Here is a 19,534-nt window from a genome sequence, read left to right on the forward strand (position 1 = left end):
TCTCACAAATACATTGCATCTACATATCGACTATTATAATGAGAAAGGCATTACATACTTAATATTACTAATTAAGTCAAATTAAAAATGATAATAATAATAATAATAAATAAATAAATAAATAATTAAACATCTGACAATGTATTAATTATTAATATATCATTTAATTATTCTATTATTATTATATTCTTAATTTTATGAGCTCCTAGGAAAGGCAACTAATAATGCATGTAGGATAAATGTAACTCAACGTGTTAAGTATTATTTATTATATGTTTTATATTTCATCATTATATTATTCATAATTTATCTATAAAACTATCTATAAGTAGTTTATCAAAAATTTCAAAATAAATGATTATATTACTTCAAATAAGCTTTTTTTCTAATTATTTGCTCTTTAACCAGAGATAAATCATTTTAACAGATAAAATTAGTTTATAAAGCTCCTCGTAAGATCGAAAACATTCTATTTAAAACAGTACGAAACTATTCTGATTAATACGAATACTGTTATAATTATTAATAATTATTAATGATCTGTAATATTTGTTAACCATTGTTATTTAAACAAATAGACAGAAAATTCTTTTAATCGATACAATCTCCGATAGAATTTTCAAAATGATATTTTTACTAATAATTTGTTGTTTTTTATCGTTTAATTGTGTAATCAGTAATTTGGAAAATTCACCACGGATCGTTATTATCGGAGCTGGTGCTTCTGGTATAGCTGCAGCTTCTAAATTATATGAAAATGGATTTAAAAATATTTCAATCTTAGAAGCTCAAAATAGAATTGGTGGACGTATTCACACTATTCAATTTGGTATGTAATCTTTTTACGTGATGCTATAGGATTAACAGGCATTATTTATGTCTATAAGAAAGATTGAAGTAATAATAATAATAATAATTATTATTATTATTATTATTTTGCTCTTTTTTTAGGTGAATATTTAATAGATCTTGGAGCGCAATGGGTACATGGACAATTAAATAATGTGGTATATGAACTTGCTGCGCCTTATGATTTATTGGAACATACTAATTGGAAATTTTCCCCCTATAATTCTGCAGGCTTCAAGATAGACGAAACGATTTTTAAAGATACTATTGATATTTTTGAAAATGCTTTATATAATGTAACCATAATTCATAAAAATATTTCTGTCGGCGAATATTACGAACAAAAGTATATAATATTAACATCGTATTTTTTCGATATACGTTTCCTATAGGCATTTTTTTTTTTGTTTATTATTATTTTTATTTATTTTAAATAATTAAACATCACGTAATAACGTTTAACTATTTAAATTTATGGTGTGTTTTAGATTTGCCGAATATTTCAAAGATCATCCTGAAATAAATACTACTCTTCAAAATGATTTATTAAGATTTTATAATCTAATAGAATGTTCATTTTCTGCATCGGATACATGGTATGAACCGTCTATTAAAGCAGAATTGGAATATGAAATGTGTGAAGGAAATTTTTCTATTAATTGGAAGGACAAAGGATATAGCACTATTTTAGATATTCTAATGGTTTATATACTTTTGAATATCCAAAAAATAATTTCTTATTAAATCTTATAACGTGCATATAATATACAATATAGAAGATATATTGTATAATTTTCAGAAAAAATTTCCAGACGCAACTAAAGAATTACCAATTCTGAACAATACACTTTTGAACTCTGAAGTAATTAATATCGACTATACAGGAAATAATGATATCGTAAAAATTCGAACTCTTAATAATCAAGAATATTTAGCGGATCATGTCATAGTGACACCATCTTTGGGTGTTTTGAAGGCAGACTATCAATCTTTGTTTAATCCGCCTTTACCAGAATCAAAAATTACAAACATCAAGGTACAAGATGTCTGTCTTTTATAATTTGTATTAGATTATATATTTTAATTAATAACATTTGAAATAATCATTAATTTATTATCAATTATTTGATAATTAACTGACTTTAATTCTTTTGTAGGGTTTGGCTTATGGTACCGAATGTAAAATATTTTTTCAATTTGATGAACCTTGGTGGGATTATAACTTCAACTGGGCATTCAGTTTATTGTTTAATGAAAGCTATAAAAATGAGTTAGAAAACGGTGTATGTACAAATATTTTTAAAAATCCATATATAATATTTAATGCTATATACATATTTTATTTATTTAGATTTCTGATAAGAAATGGATTACAAGTACAACATCATTTAGTAGTGTTGAAAACAAACCTTCTTTATTACTTGCTTGGATAACACCAAAGGGATGTCGTATTTTGGAAACACTTTCCGACGATGAAGTTCTTGAACATTCCATGGATATGTTACACACTTTTATGGGGAAAGATTACAATATTACAAAACCTAGTGCAATGATAAGGTAATAAATATATTTGTTTTTTTCATCTAATGCAATTTCTTATTGACATGATTTTTTAGGAGTGCATGGACACAAAACAAACATTTTCGTGGGACCTATAGTTTTCATAGTATTGAATCTGATAAAGTACATGCATCAGCAGAAGGGCTCTCAGAACCTATAATAAAAAATCAAATTCCCGTACGTAACTACTACTACTTTTTCATAATTACGAAAATATTATTTTTTTTTAATTTCGCTTTCTTTTTTTTTCCATTTTTTTCTTCAGATAATTTTATTTGCTGGAGAAGCTACAAGCAAACGTTATTATTCAACTGTACATGGTGCAATTGTATCAGGATGGAGGGAAGCAGATAGACTTATAGAACTTTATGGAAAAACTTCATAAATAAATTACTTTACATAAATATACTATTTGATATAAAATATATTCCATATATAAAACTAAATTAAAACTTGATGATATTTACTCAATGTATGTTGTATATATTCGTATTATTATGAACACAATTAATTTGTATAAAAAATTAAAGTTAATTAACATAATAACGTAAAAAAGTTTGTGCCTGATTTAATCCAGTCTCATAAGCCCCATGTGTAGTAGAATAAAAATTGTCATGCGTTCCTTCACCAGCAAACATTATCACTGGTACAATCTATGATTAAAAAGAATATATTTTATATTATGAATTGTCATATAGTTATCAGTCAAAATAATTAAACATTTATTATTTACCTTAGTACAATTTTGCTGAGTTATTGTACCCCAAATTGGTTCTGCTAGTGTACCTGGCGTGATTTTTTTTCTATCACAATTCACTGAAATGTGACTGTAACTACCTCTTATGTACTTGTTTGCATTCCATTGTGTTCTAATACATCTTTGCACTTTAGGTATATTATCAATTTTAAGAAAATACTTAAATAAATTCAAACAATCATTTGCAACTTCTTCTTCACTCAATGTTTCAATAATACTAGCACCTTGTCCGCCAACCCAACCAAGGAGTACACCCTGATGATTTTGCAAAACATCAAAACCTGTAAGATCTCTGGTCCACGTAGCCAAGGAATTTTCAGAAAATACATTTATATTATTTTTGTGCCAAATAAATTGAAATCCTTTAGTTTCCGTCTTCCACCAAGAATGACCAAAATCAAGAAATATTTTATTTATTAAACCAAATCCAAGACATTCAATTCCTAAAGTATAACTGAATGGTAATGGAGGCACAAACATGTTTTGATAATTTTCTTTCAGATGGCCAAGGGAACATGTAATTATAACACATTTTGTAAAAATCTGTCTTTCATCTGACAGTGTTAAAATAATTGATTTTTCTGATTCATTAATATTAATATTTTGTTGCCATTCTATTACTTCCACAGCACTATTTAAATATAAATTATTTGGATCTAAATTGTCAGCAATAAGTTTTAATATAGAACTATATTCGGTTTTAAATGAAAGGTATTCTGGACCACCAACAAACTAAAAAAGAGTTGATAATAGAAATATCATATAATTATAATGAATACGTTTTCTTATATACTTACTTTGAAATTTCCCCAACCCTTCAAAGACAATTCATCTAATGTGAAACAAGAATTGTCAATTATAAGAAATCTAGTTATCCAATCAAAAATTCCTTTCTTAATATCTTTTATCTCGGTTATATCATTTGATTGCTGTAAATAATTTCTAAAACGACTTCTTAAAATTCTGCCAATATTTTCAAAATTATTTTGAATTTCTTGATTCTCACAATTTTCACATTCTTCTAATATATTACGTACGAAGTTATCAATTTCTTCTACCAACTTTAAATCAATTTCTAACCCATTTTCGGATAAAAATACTCCCTCTCCATCCTTACATTGAGTATTTGATAATAATTGTTTTTCATTACATAATTTTGCTAATTTACTTTGGCCGCCATGTAAAAATTGTGCACCATGTTCAATCCAGTTCTCATTCCATGATGTTGATTGTATCCGTCCACCAATCTGTTCTTGAGCTGTTTAATTATTATAATATATGATTAATTTTCATCTTTATTAAATTTCCTTGCAGTGAAAGTGCTCACCTTCTAATAAAAGATAATTTTTAAAATTGGCATCTTCTAAAGTTTTTGCTGCTGCTAGCCCAGCAATGCCTGCTCCAATTATTACAACTTCTGGTTTACCTATCGGTTGTATCTTCATGGTTTGTATTTTTCTTATTTTTTCGAAGTGCCTTAACCAACCATGTATTCTACATAACCCATATAACAGTGAGCTCTATTTGTATTGTAATTAAATCATCATATCAAACTTTTGACAATACTTGTTATTAATTTGTTTTTTACTCAATATAATATCTGTTCTAATATAATAACTTTCACAATAATTACCTCTATTTATTGATTGAGAAATATATAATTACTAATAAATTATAATAAAAAGCATATATATATACATATACATACATATACATATACATATATATATATACATATATGTGTATATATATATATATATATATATATATATATATATATATATATAATTTTGTTAAATATATTATAAAATATGTGCATTATTACTATAATATACAGTAAATATTGTAAGCACCAAGCAATATGATTAATACTATGATTTATTATCCGCATATATATACTTGTTATGTGGCAGTTTCTACTTTATTGGAAAGATAAAGATACGTCCAGAGTTTACCATAATCCATTCATTAGGAAGAACGTGGTTTTTGGTTAAAGATGAGAATCTAATCGCCTATGAAAAAGCATGCCAATCAATAAAAATAGAATACATTAATTATTATAATACCGTATGATGTTCATTCGTGCTATTTGACTTATATGAATCATATATAAAGCTTTTGGTGTATTCCAGCTTTACTAAATACTTATTGCGCAAACACGGATTAATTATTAATATTTATTTTTGATAAACTTGAGCAATTGAAATGAAATATTTAAAAGAAAATAAGTAATGCACTTAAACAAATAATTTGAGTCATAGATAAGACTTGAAAAAATTCAGCGGAGCATTCAATCATATTTTAAACCATAATGTAATAATGTAGTGTATTAATAAGATTTCAAACACAAATAATGATTAATGAAATTTGTTCTCACTTTTGGTATTGCAATAATCTATCTGCTTCACGGAATCCAGATTCAACAGCTCCATGAACAGTAGAATAGTAATGATCATGAGTCGCTTCACCAGCAAAGAGTATAAGCTGAAATATCATAAAAAGAACTAATTAAAATATATATTTAATAAAAATATAAAATTATTTCCAATACATTTACGTACAGGTTTATTATCACGAGACATTATTGGTTCAGCAAGATCTTTTGGTTGTACATTTAGTTTTTCAGACATCATGCTATGAAAGGTATAACACCCACGAAAATTACTATTTGTATACCAATTTGATCTGTAAATTAAAAATAAATGTGAAAAATATTTTAATAAATATGTACAGATATAAATGACTTTTTACCTTATCATATGATCTGGTCTTGGAATATTATGAGATTTTCCAAGAAATGTTTCTAACAATAAATATAATCCTTCGATAATATCTATATCAGATAGTGTTTCAATATATTTTGCACTTCGTCTTACAACCCATGCACATAAAACTCTAGGCTGATAGTCTACTGTAAAAAATGTAAATACATCACATAGCCATGCATTGTCCTATAAAAAAAATAAGAATTTTTTATTTCAATTTATACAAATTTGAATTCATTATATAGCTAATAATATAGAAAAATATGTGAATATCATACTTGACCATGAGATTCAAGAAACTGCATTTTATCTTCTTTGGTCCAAGCTAAACTAAAACCAGCACATTCTTCTTTCCACCATATATATGGAAATTCTAGAAAAACTTTATTTACAGTTCCAATACTCAAACCCTGTGTATATATAAATATTTTATTAAATATAACTATTAACAATTTTTTCTTACAATTTCATTCATATTACCTTTATGGTACGTTGTTTTCTTTCAGACAATGAAGGTAAAAACATCATAGAATGTTTTTCCTTTAGGACTCCTAAAGATGCTGTGAATATAACATGAGAAGCATTATATTTAGATCCATCTTTAACTTTAACAATCACATTATTAGTAGATGTATAATCAATAAGAGATACTTCTTTATTAAATTTAATTTTTTCTGTTATCATTAATGTTTCCTTGGAATCTGGGATTTTATTCTGATAACAAAACAATTAAAATAAAAAAAGATTAATATTAAAAAAGTAAAAACCATAATACGCACATGTTTTCCAATATATGTTATTACATATTTTACAAACCAATAATAAATCAAATAACGTTTTGTAACCATGTGTTTTCCAGTTAAGTAAAGAGTCACCTTCACATTGCCAATATTTTGTAATACCTTTGGCAGAAACATCAAACCATGTATCACTACATTGAATGGAGTTATCGAATTTATGGAACCAATCTAGAAATAATTCTACTTCCTCTTTATTGATAAAAGATTTTTCTTTCATAATTTTATAAAATCTAAAACAAATATCATTTTTTACTTCTCTTTTTTCTATGTATATAATTTATTATCAAAATGTTCATTAATGTAATTTCCTTCTTACTCATTACAAAAATATTCTCCGTACGATCCTATGGCATTTTTTAAATCTTCCATTGAACGATCAGAAATATCATAGTATGCCTTCAATGATTCAATACTATGTTCTTGTGGGATTATTTTACCTTTAGGAGTTACAAATATTTGTTTATTAAAATCATGTAATATTTTAGAAGAATCAAGCAATTTATGTGGAAAAGCAAGATTAAAAACTACATTTCCTCTTTCTCCATGTACCCATTGAGCACCTAATTCCACCACATTGTCGGCTAAATTAAAAAAATATTCATATGCATTATCTTTCTAAATAATATTAAATAAAGTATCATGAAAAGAATAATTACCAAATTCTACTGTATGTATTCTACCACCAATACGATCACCAGCTTCAAGTATAGTAATATTTTGTAAACCTTTTTCTAATAATCTCTTAGCAGCTGAAATTCCAGCAGCCCCAGCTCCAATTATTAATATTTTAGGTTCATTAAACATTATTACCTTTTATTTCTTAAACGTCTTTTTCTACCTTCCAGAAACATAATAATAGAAAAAAATTTGAATTATCAATAGATATTTTTTCTTATTGCGTCAAAAATTTATCTCCTAAATGAAGATTTTAATAAATGAATTTATCCATTTAATCTTATATACAAAAAATTAAGTTAATTATACCTTACAATATTTTCTGCAATCTCCAAATTTATATATGATCATACTACGTGATAATTCAGTTTGATATTGGATCATATTGATAACACTTTTTCATTATATTTGCACTAATTTATCACTTCTATGTTTGAATACTTTCACTAACATCGTATGCGACTTCAGCGACAAATATGGACGAAATATGAACTACAAACGTGATAGAAAAATTATGTAACTATCCCAACAATGTATAAATTTGTTTACGTTATAACCCTCTCATGCGATTTGAATAATCGAATTAAGATGTGACAAAAACTTTTGTATATAGAAAAATTGTAATGCACCTGACAACAACAAGAAAAAGTTATAGATTAATTGAAAAGTATTTATTAATTGTACAAATCTCATATTTTTCGAATCTATTGAAACTTATACGAATAACTAATGTGAGTTCAAGAAGCTATCAATTCGATTTTACTTGCATTGAAATAAAATAGAACAAATAAAAGTAGAAAAACAAACAACAGTTGGAAAAATATCATTGCTATATATCATGAATTTTGAGAGAAGTATATATGATGTCAAATATAAGTATAATAGATGACATAATATTTAATCCAAAGAGAGCAAACAAGAGTAAAAATAAAACCAAATAAGAATCAATGAGAATAAAAAAGAAATTAGTCTTTTTTATTAGATTTCTTTAAGAAATTACATTAGCATTCAATTATATCTAATCTATTTATATATCGAACAATATAAAATGTAAGTACGTTAATGATTAGTTAAAATAAAAAAAGAATTGGAAAAGCACTGAAATATGCAGCCATTTGCTCGTTAATACTTGCGATATATTATGTAGATGCAGATTTTGATATATTACAAGTACTACCGACCCAGGTCTCACCACGTGGAGGTTGCTGCATGTGGAGACCCACGAGCTAACGGTGACTCTACTCTAAAATCCGCGTTCCGCGATACCGATCCGCGATACCTTTCCGCTTCAATGCACTGGCTTCTTAACTAACAGGGTATGTGTAGCTTAGCTACTACACACCTCTTACAGATAGCTCCACCATTTGCACCGTCCGCTTCAGACATAACGGAATTTAATAAGCACATCCGAATTCGTGCTTTCCGAATTTCGAACAATCAAAGCGCACTCCTTAGAAATACTAATCGCGTCGCGACACTCACGTGTGTGTTATAATTACGTAGATTCTACTGTTAAGCCGAAATTCGCGAAGTACCCCCATCGAAATTTTAAAGAAATCAAACGAAGTCCACGGTAGGACTTTTAATCGCGCCCGAACACCCACGTAAGTGTTAAAAAAACGTGACTCTACTCTAAATTCGCGTTTTCGATACGAACAATCAAACGAAGTTTAATCGCGCCCGAGAACACCCACGCCTGTGCCCGCCGACACGCGCGCCAATGTTCTTCCTACCCTTCCCGTATCCGCGTGTAAAAATCGATGATGAATCTTGCCATGCGATGTATCATTCGGCCGCAGATGAACCTATCCCTCGATGATCTATGCTGAAAAAAAAGAAGCTAAGGAGAAAATAAGAGAATCAAAAATACATAAAAAATAAAACATAATATATACATAGATTATAAATAGAAAATAAATATAATAACAAAATAAATAAAATAGAAAATAAATATATATAAATAAATAAGAAAGCTAGAGAAAGAAACGAAAAAAATGCAGCTCAGCATCATTCCATGGATTTTACCTAAGACCTATAAATAATAATTAATAAGTATATATTAAAAACATAATTAAAAACACAATAATAAACATAATTGAACATATAATTAAAAACATAATTAAAAACATAATTAAAAACACAATAATAAACATAATTGAATATATAATTAAAAACATAATTAAAATAAACAACATAAATAAATATTAAGAAAACATAATTAAAAGTAAATAACATATTAATAACAAAAGTCAGAACATAATCAAAAAAGAAAAATATGAAATAGAAATAAGAGCCGGAGAACGAAAAAAGATCCCCAGAAAGAGAAGAAAAGAGAAACAACTCAACAAGATGCTGAGACAGCAACCCGCACAGAAGCCCTCACCCATGAGCCCCTCCCATGGGTCCCACCCGAGATATATAAAGGATAATTATTGAGAGTAAATAAGAATAAATAGAAATGACAACGGACATAAAATTGTAATAGATAAATTTCCTTGTCGTTCTGTATTAAATTATTGTACAATAAATTCTGTTATATTTCATCTTCCGAAGTATTATTAGCTATATAAAATGGAAATATGTTAATGTTTAGTTGGAATTAGATTGAAAAAATATTGGAAAAGTAATACAATATGCAGCCATTCGCTCGATAATACTTGCATTATAAGATTTACAATTAGACTTTGCAAGTATTAACGACCCAGGTCTCACCACGTGGAGGTTGCTGCATGTGGAGACCCACGGGCTAACGGTGACTCTACTCTAAAATCCGCGTTCCGCGATACCGATCCGCGATACCTTTCCGCTTCAATGCACTGGCTTCTTAACTAACAGGGTATGCGTAGCTTAGCTACTACACACCTCTTACAGATAGCTCCACCATTTGCACCGTCCGCTTCAGACATAACGGAATTTAATAAGCACATCCGAATTCGTGCTTTCCGAATTTCGAACAATCAAAGCGCACTCCTTAGAAATACTAATCGCGTCGCGACACTCACGTGTGTGTTATAATTACGTAGATTCTACTGTTAAGCCGAAATTCGCGAAGTACCCCCATCGAAATTTTAAAAAAATCAAACGAAGTCCACGGTAGGACCTTTAATCGCGCCCGAACACCCACGCAAGTGTTAGAAAAACGTGACTCTACTCTAAATTCGCGTTTTCGATACGAACAATCAAACGAAGTTTAATCGCGCCCGAGAACACCGACGCCTGTGCCCGCCGACACGCGCGCCAATGTTCTTCCTACCCTTCCCGTATCCGCGTGTAAAAATCGATGATGAATCTTGCCATGCGATGTATCATCCGGCCGCAGATGAACCTATCCCTCGATGATCTATGCTGAAAAAAAAGAAGCTAAGGAGAAAATAAGAGAATCAAAAATACATAAAAAATAAAACATAATATATACATAGATTATAAATAGAAAATAAATATAATAACAAAATAAATAAAATAGAAAATAAATATATATAAATAAATAAGAAAGCTAGAGAAAGAAACGAAAAAAGTGCAGCTCAGCATCATTCCATGGATCCTACCTAAGACCTATAAATCATAATTAATAAGAATATATTAAAAACATAATTAAAAACATAATTAAGAACATAATTAAAACATAATTAGAAACATAAACACATAATTAAACACATAATTAGATACACAATTAAATACATAATTAGAAAGAAACAACATAAATAAATATTAAGAATACATAATTAAAAGGAAATAACATAATAATAACATAATTGAAAACATAATTCAAAAGGAAAAATATGAGATAGAAACGAAAGCCGGAGTAAGAAAAGATAGCCCCAGAAAGATAATAATAGAGACCCCAAAAAAGATAAGACAAGAGAAACAGTTTTATATGATGCTGTGACAGCAACCCGCACAGAAGCCCTCGCCCACAGGCCCCTCCCATGGGTCCCACCCGAGATATATAAAGGATAATTATTGAGAGTAAATAAGAATAAATAGAAATGACAACGGACATAAAATTGTAATAGATAAATTTCCTTGTCGTTCTGTATTAAATTATTGTACAATAAATTCTGTTATATTTCATCTTCCGAAGTATTATTAGCTATATAAAATGGAAATATGTTAATGTTTAGTTGGAATTAGATTGAAAAAATATTGGAAAAGTAATACAATATGCAGCCATTTGCTCGATAATACTTGCATTATAAGATTTATAATTAAACTTTGCAAGTATTAACGACCCAGGTCTCACCACGTGGAGGTTGCTGCATGTGGAGACCCACGAGCTAACGGTGACTCTACTTTACTCTAAAATCCGCGTTCCGCGATACCGATCCCTTATGCCTTCCGCTTCGGATATTTAGGGCGACTTAGCTAACAGGAGGTATCTAGCCTCAGCTACAGGGACCCCACTTACAGAGAGCTTTACCGTTCAACACCCTCGCCTCGGGCATAACGGATTATTAAGCACATCTAAATTCGTGCTTCCGAATTTCGAACAATCAAAGCGCATTAATCGCGTTCGCGACACTCACGTGTATTATAATTACGTAGATTCTACTGTCCTATCCAAATTCGCGAAGTAATCTAATGGAAATGTCGAAGAAATAAAACAAAGTCCCCGGTAGGACTTTCAATCGCGCTAGGGAACATTCACGTGAGTGTTAGAAAAACGGTGACTCTAAGTTGAAATCCGAAGCGCACCCCGAATTTCAACATTACAACGAAGTCCATGATAGGACTTTTAATCGCGCCCGGACACCCACGCAATTGTTCGAAAAACGGTGACTCTACTCTAAATAAACTAATCGAATATTCGAGCAAACAAAACGAAGTCCCCGGTAGGACTTTTAATCGCGCACGCGAACACTCACGTGAGTGTTAGAATATCGGTGACTCTAAGTTGAAATCCAAAGTGACATATGTTAACCGGTATTTAGACTTTCCATGATATTTGTCGGGATTTCCGCCCCGCTACCAAACATTAGGATTATCATAATATCAGCTAACTATGTACAGCACTACAAGGTAAACCGTTCGCGCACCCCGAATTTCAACACTAATACGAAGTCCATGATAGGACTTTTAATCGCGCCCGGACACCCACGCAAGTGCTCGGAAAACGGTGACTCTATTCTAAAAAAAACGCGTTCGCGAGGTAATCTAATCGAATATTCGAGCAAATTTAAACGAAGTCCCCGGTAGGACTTTTAAGTCGCGTCCGCGTTCATTCACGTGAGCGTTAGAAAAACGGTGACTCTACTCTAAATTCGCGTTTTCGATACGAACAATCAAACGAAGTTTAATCGCGCCCGAGAACACCCACGCCTGTGCACGCCGACACGCGCGCCAGTGTTCTTCCTATCCTTCCCGTATCCGCGTGTAAAAATCGATGATGGATCGAGCCTGGCGATGACGCATTCCACCAGAGGTGAACCTATCTCTTGTTGATCTATACTGGAAAAGAAGAAGATAAGGAAAAATTAAGAAAAAGGAAAGAAATGACATATTGAATATCGCTGCATGATTATTCGATTATCCCTGTAAAAGAAAAAAAGAAGATGAATAAGAGAAAGAGAAAAAATATATAAAATAGAAAATAAATACGTATGAATAGATAAGAGTGCTGGACAATGGAAGAGCTCTGCACGATGCTGAAACAGCTGCCCGCATCATCTCATGGGTCCTACCTAAAACTTATAAATCATAATTAATAAGAATATATTAATAACATAACTGAAAACATAACTGAAAACATAATTAAAAACATAATTAAAAAGAGACAACATAAATAAATATTAAGAAAACATAACTGAAAAGAAATAACTTATTAATAACATAACTGAAAACATAATTAAAAAAGAAAAATATGAGATAGAAAAGAGAAAAAAAGAAATGCAGTTCTATACGATGCTGAGACAGCAGCCCACACCTTCTCATGTGTTTTACCTAAAATTTATAAATCATAATTAATAAGAATATATTAATAACATAATTAAAAACATAATTAAACACATAATTAAACACATAATTAAACACATAATTAAACACATAAATAAACACAAATAAACACATAAATAAACACAAGTAAACACAAATAATCACATAATTAAACACATAATTAAACACATAATTAAACACATTATTAAACACATAATTGAACATATAATTAAAAACATAATTAAAAAGAAACTACATAAATAAATATTGAGAAAACATAATTAAAAAAGAAAAATATGAAATAGAAAAGAGAAAAAAAGAGATGCAGTTCTATATGATGCTGAAACAGCAACCCGCACAGAGGCACACCCCCATGGCCCATCCCATGGGTCCCACCCGAGACTATAAATCATAATTCATAAGAGAATATTAATAACATAGAAAATAAAAACAAGAAAAATATAACTTAAAAAAGAGAACAGCAGGAAGAGAGTAGAAGCAGCTCTACATGATGCTGAGACAGCAACCCGCACAGAGGCCCTCACCCATGGGCCCCTCCCATGGGTCCCACCCGAGATTATAAATCATAATTAATGAGAGTAAATTAGAATAAATAGTAATGACAGTGAAGAGAATTTTCTTTGTGTTTCAAATTTAAATCGATAGTATATAATAGTACATGTATATGATCTTTATAACGTTGTTAAGAATATCCTGTTGTTTAAATATTAATTAATTATAATTTACGTACATCGTACATTATTTAAATGTTAAGATAATCTTCTTTATTAATTATTCCTTCCCCTGTTGTCGATCCCACGACCTGGAAATAGCTGAAAAGAAATACAGAAAGAAAAAAATATATGTACGTATGTATATTAATTATACGAATGATAAAATTATGAAATTAATTTAATTAAACATAACAAAAATAAAAGATTAATTAACAAAAAAAAATAGAATATACAGAACACTGACCTAAAGAAATATTATTCTCTCTGAAAGAAATAATATTATATTTATTAGTCGATAATATATAATAATACATGTATATGATATTTATAACGTTGCTAAGAAAATCCTATTGTTTAAATATTAATTAATTATAATTTACGTGTATCGTATATTGTTTAAATGTTAAAAGAATTTTCTTTATTAATTATTCCTTCCCGTGTTCGCGATCCCACGACCTGGAACTAGCTGAAAAGAAATAAGGAAAAAGAAAAGAATATGTATATATATAAATTAATTATACGAATGATAAAATTCTGAATTTAATTTAATTAAACTTAATAGCTAAGAAAAAAAAATATTAATTAAAAAAGAATGAAAAATTCTGAATACTGGTCTAAAGAAATATTATATTACTTTTATATTTCATAGATATGTGATTTTAATATAGAACTCGATTTTATTAAAATAAAATTATGAATTGAATTGAACTTTAGAAAAGAAAAAATGTGCAAAATTTACCAATTGACTTTAACGTAAAATTTAATTTTATTAAACTAGAATCATAAATTCAATTAAATTTTAAAAAAAAGATTAATATTAAAAAGGCATAAAATATGAAATAATCCTATTCGCGTACCCGTGGCAATGTGAGAATATTATTTACGGAAAGTTACTTCGTCTCAGTTTTTTAAATTTACACCCCTACACCCATCACCATAAGAGCATTTTGAGTGACAACATGGTAAAATTAAAATACTAACATAGTAAAACTAAGAGCCATTCTCGAAAGTTTCCAGTGAACCTTCGAAAATAACTCAATAGCTTAACTGTTGCCCTCTTGAGCCACATGTTGTCTTCGGCATATAGTCTCTTCTTTGCTTCGTGCCTCAACCTAATCGATTGTCACTCTAAAACTGTAACGACAAAATTTGATTACAAATTCTAAGATATGAAAGAAAACCCTAATACAACCCTAACGCATCTGAAAACTTATTATCCTTTCGAAAGATACTTTTTCGTAACGTGGGAGAAATTAGATATTAATTATAAAAAAATTAAAAATTAGATAAAAGTATATTAATTGCTGAAAATCCTGAGCTAAAAATTAATTAATTTATCATCTAGGCTTACGGACTACATCTCTTTGTTTTTTAGCAATCATTCTACTCGATTTTTCTCTTTCAAAACCAATGACTCTATCGAGACTATTCTTATATCAATTTAAATTGATTAAATATTTAATTAATAATTATTTAAAAATATAAAGTAAACCTTTGGACGTTCCTTCTTACAAACGAATATTTTAATTATTGTAATAAAATCATCCACAGTTTCGTTTGTAATCCAGAGACTATCCATCGCGAGTGTCTTCTTGCTCGTTCTTTATTAGAACTTATGAATATCGATTTTTTACTTATTTCCGCTCGAGTAAAATATTTAAAAATATATTAAAATAATCAAAATCTCAAATAATTATAAACGCGTTTGAGCAAGAAGACCCTATCCTGATCTAATAAATAAATGAAAAAATAAGAAACCATTCACGAGTAAATCTTCGAAGAAATTTACTCGTGGTCACTCAATGCTCTTCTACTAATTAATTACAACCAATCACTCGTGCCGATTCGGACCTTTCGTCCTCGACATGATTGAGTGATTGGAGGGACTTAAAAATTCACTCACTACTTAAGAAGTTCTGCGATGGCTCCAAAACACTCGTTCAGATTGAAATTGAGAATGGACGATTCGTATGTGGTTGAAATTAGGTAGGTCGACATCGAAGTTGATCAGGAATCTCTTCAATGATGCACTGACTCTATATCGCGATAGTTATTTTTTAACGAACGGTCACTGAATTTAATTCGCGAAACACTACTGTCTTTTATAAATACAGCCTATGCGACTGTTAAAAAATTAATAAAGATTGCGAACAAACACTGACTCTAACGACTGCATTGCACGCAGACGTTGCAAAAACTTTTGCTTTTTAAATCGCGAAACGCGAACGAACGAACACTGCTTCTACTACGCGATATTCATATTTAAGCGATACAAACGTTCGATTACATTGGTTCCCGAGCGATTGCAATGACGTTCTGAAACAAAAAAATAAAACAATATTGTTAATATCACCGTTATAATAAGAAACTGCAAAAATTATTAAAGAAACGTAAGATATAAAAATATATTTACCTTAATATTCGTTGATACTTGCAGCATAGACATCCCGAGACAATTTAGATGTTACCCGCCAAAAGATAAAGGAGAAATGATTCGGTAATCGTCCAAATCCACAAAAAGACCGTATAAATTAATAAAAAAAGAATCCAACAAATACGAGATGAAAATTTTAAAGTATTGAAATTTTAAATTAAAAATATTTTAAATCTCGTGCGCGTTATCGTCTTTTTAATGTTTAAATAAATTTACCATTGTTTAAATATTACTATATTTTATACCGCGTACACTAGAGATTGTTTAAATAATTAAAAAATTCACGAAAGTATTAATTTATAAGCTTTTGCGTTTAGGAAGAGCGGATCGCGATGTGCACACGTCGAAGTGCAAGGATAAACTGACTCAATATCTGTCAAAGTCACGAAAAAGTGCGTTTATATTTATGTTACACAATGCCAACTACCGCGAGATGAAAGTATTTAAGTATCGAAATTTTAAATTAAGAATATTTTTAGTCCCGTGCGCGTTATCGTCTTTTTAATGTTTAAATAAATGTACCATTGTTTAAATATTACTATATTTTACACCGCGTACATTAGAGATTGTTTAAATAATTAAAAAATTCACGAAAGTATTAATTTATAAGCTTTTGCGTTTAGGAAGAGCGGATCGCGATGTGCACACGTCGAAGTGCAAGGATAAACTGACTCAATATCTGTCAAAGTCACGAAAAAGTGCGTTTATATTTATGTTACACAAGGCCAACTACCGCGAGATGAAAGTATTTAAGTATCGAAATATTAAATTAAAAATATTTTAAGTCCCGTGCGCGTTATCGTCTTTTTAATGTTTAAATAAATGTACTATTGTTTAAATATTACTATATTTTATACCGCGTACACTAGAGATTGTTTAAATAATTAAAAAATTCACGAAAGTATTAATTTATAAGCTTTTGCGTTTAGGAAGAGCGGATCGCGATGTGCACACGTCGAAGTGCAAGGATAAACTGACTCAATATCTGTCAAAGTCACGAAAAAGTGCGTTTATATTTATGTTACACAAGGCCAACTACCGCGAGATGAAAGTATTTAAGTATCGAAATTTTAAATTAAAAATATTTTTAGTCCCGTGCGCGTTTTTGTCTTTTTAATGTTTAAATAAATGTACCATTGTTTAAATATTACTATATTTTACACCGCGTACACTAGAGATTGTTTAAATAATTAAAAAATTCACGAAAGTATTAATTTATAAGCTTTTGCGTTTAGGAAGAGCGGATCGCGATGTGCACACGTCGAAGTGCAAGGATAAACTGACTCAATATCTGTCAAAGTCACGAAAAAGTGCGTTTATATTTATGTTACACAAGGCCAACTACCGCGAGATGAAAGTATTTAAGTATCGAAATTTTAAATTAAGAATATTTTTAGTCCCGTGCGCGTTATCGTCTTTTTAATGTTTAAATAAATGTACCATTGTTTAAATATTACTATATTTTAAACCGCGTACACTAGAGATTGTTTAAATAATTAAAAAATTCACGAAAGTATTAATTTATAAGCTTTTGCGTTTAGGAAGAGCGGATCGCGATGTGCACACGTCGAAGTGCAAGGATAAACTGACTCAATATCTGTCAAAGTCACGAAAAAGTGCGTTTATATTTATGTTACACAAGGCCAACTACCGCGAGATGAAAGTATTTAAGTATCGAAATATTAAATTAAAAATATTTTAAGTCCCGTGCGCGTTATCGTCTTTTTAATGTTTAAATAAATGTACTATTGTTTAAATATTACTATATTTTATACCGCGTACACTAGAGATTGTTTAAATAATTAAAAAATTCACGAAAGTATTAATTTATAAGCTTTTGCGTTTAGGAAGAGCGGATCGCGATGTGCACACGTCGAAGTGCAAGGATAAACTGACTCAATATCTGTCAAAGTCACGAAAAAGTGCGTTTATATTTATGTTACACAAGGCCAACTACCGCGAGATGAAAGTATTTAAGTATCGAAATTTTAAATTAAAAATATTTTTAGTCCCGTGCGCGTTTTTGTCTTTTTAATGTTTAAATAAATGTACCATTGTTTAAATATTACTATATTTTACACCGCGTACACTAGAGATTGTTTAAATAATTAAAAAATTCACGAAAGTATTAATTTATAAGCTTTTGCGTTTAGGAAGAGCGGATCGCGATGTGCACACGTCGAAGTGCAAGGATAAACTGACTCAATATCTGTCAAAGTCACGAAAAAGTGCGTTTATATTTATGTTACACAAGGCCAACTACCGCGAGATGAAAGTAATTAAGTATCGAAATATTAAATTAAAAATATTTTAAGTCCCGTGCGCGTTATCGTCTTTTTAATGTTTAAATAAATGTATCATTGTTTAAATATTATTATATTTTACACCGCGTACACTAGAGATTGTTTAAATAATTAAAAAATTCACGAAAGTATTAATTTATAAGCTTTTGCGTTTAGGAAGAGCGGATCGCGATGTGCACACGTCGAAGTGCAAGGATAAACTGACTCAATATCTGTCAAAGTCACGAAAAAGTGCGTTTATATTTATGTTACACAAGGCCAACTACCGCGAGATGAAAGTAATTAAGTATCGAAATATTAAATTAAAAATATTTTAAGTCCCGTGCGCGTTATCGTCTTTTTAATGTTTAAATAAATGTACCATTGTTTAAATATTATTATATTTTACACCGCGTACACTAGAGATTGTTTAAATAATTAAAAAATTCACGAAAGTATTAATTTATAAGCTTTTGCGTTTAGGAAGAGCGGATCGCGATGTGCACACGTCGAAGTGCAAGGATAAACTGACTCAATATCTGTCAAAGTCACGAAAAAGTGCGTTTATATTTATGTTACACAAGGCCAACTACCGCGAGATGAAAGTATTTAAGTATCGAAATTTTAAATTAAAAATATTTTAAGTCCCGTGCGCGTTATCGTCTTTTTAATGTTTAAATAAATGTACTATTGTTTAAATATTACTTTATTTTACACCGCGTACAATAGAGATTGTTTAAATAATTATAA

General features: G+C 29.5%; 2 protein-coding genes across 5 annotated transcripts; one reads left to right on the forward strand and one right to left on the reverse strand.

The window, feature by feature from the left end:
- Nucleotides 1-478: 478 nt before the first annotated feature.
- On the forward strand, nucleotides 479-2,964 carry LOC124431634 (spermine oxidase-like). Its single transcript, XM_046979753.1, has 8 exons — nucleotides 479-829; nucleotides 952-1,195; nucleotides 1,338-1,551; nucleotides 1,649-1,885; nucleotides 2,007-2,132; nucleotides 2,201-2,406; nucleotides 2,466-2,586; nucleotides 2,675-2,964. The coding sequence occupies exons 1-8, from the start codon at nucleotides 625-627 to the stop codon at nucleotides 2,792-2,794; spliced, it is 1,473 nt and encodes a 490-aa protein (XP_046835709.1). The 5' UTR covers nucleotides 479-624; the 3' UTR covers nucleotides 2,795-2,964.
- Nucleotides 2,816-7,871, reverse strand: LOC124431632 (spermine oxidase-like). Of its 4 annotated transcripts, none has more exons than XM_046979747.1 (13): nucleotides 7,716-7,871; nucleotides 7,388-7,569; nucleotides 7,048-7,312; nucleotides 6,748-6,961; nucleotides 6,412-6,645; nucleotides 6,210-6,341; nucleotides 5,918-6,117; nucleotides 5,728-5,851; nucleotides 5,544-5,650; nucleotides 4,494-4,660; nucleotides 3,964-4,424; nucleotides 3,143-3,898; nucleotides 2,816-3,062 (listed from the first exon to the last, which is right to left on the reverse strand). In XM_046979747.1, exons 2-13 carry the CDS (start codon nucleotides 7,533-7,535, stop codon nucleotides 2,940-2,942), a joined length of 2,931 nt encoding a protein of 976 aa, XP_046835703.1. In that variant the 5' UTR covers nucleotides 7,536-7,569; nucleotides 7,716-7,871; the 3' UTR covers nucleotides 2,816-2,939. The 4 variants fall into 4 exon arrangements, with proteins under 4 accessions (XP_046835703.1, XP_046835704.1, XP_046835706.1 ...); XM_046979748.1 differs by having other exon boundaries at nucleotides 7,388-7,565; nucleotides 7,716-7,868; XM_046979750.1 differs by having other exon boundaries at nucleotides 7,388-7,646; nucleotides 7,716-7,861.
- Nucleotides 7,872-19,534: the final 11,663 nt, after the last annotated feature.

Source organism: Vespa crabro, chromosome 22, assembly GCF_910589235.1.
Source record: "Vespa crabro chromosome 22, iyVesCrab1.2, whole genome shotgun sequence".
Classification (NCBI taxonomy): Eukaryota; Metazoa; Arthropoda; class Insecta; order Hymenoptera; family Vespidae; genus Vespa; species Vespa crabro.

Excerpts from the sequence above, each read along its gene's own strand:
- LOC124431634 (XM_046979753.1), top strand. The coding sequence starts at position 625 with ATGATATTTTTACTAATAATTTGTTGTTTTTTATCGTTTAATTGTGTA. Across the intron at positions 1,196-1,337 it reads GGCGAATATTACGAACAAAA|ATTTGCCGAATATTTCAAAG; the intron begins GTATATAATATT and ends GGTGTGTTTTAG. Across the intron at positions 2,133-2,200 it reads AAAATGAGTTAGAAAACGGT|ATTTCTGATAAGAAATGGAT; the intron begins GTATGTACAAAT and ends TTATTTATTTAG.
- LOC124431632 (XM_046979747.1), bottom strand. The coding sequence starts at position 7,535 with ATGTTTAATGAACCTAAAATATTAATAATTGGAGCTGGGGCTGCTGGA. Across the intron at positions 7,313-7,387 it reads AATACATACAGTAGAATTTG|CCGACAATGTGGTGGAATTA; the intron begins GTAATTATTCTT and ends TTTTTAATTTAG. Across the intron at positions 6,646-6,747 it reads CGTTATTTGATTTATTATTG|AATAAAATCCCAGATTCCAA; the intron begins GTTTGTAAAATA and ends TTTTGTTATCAG.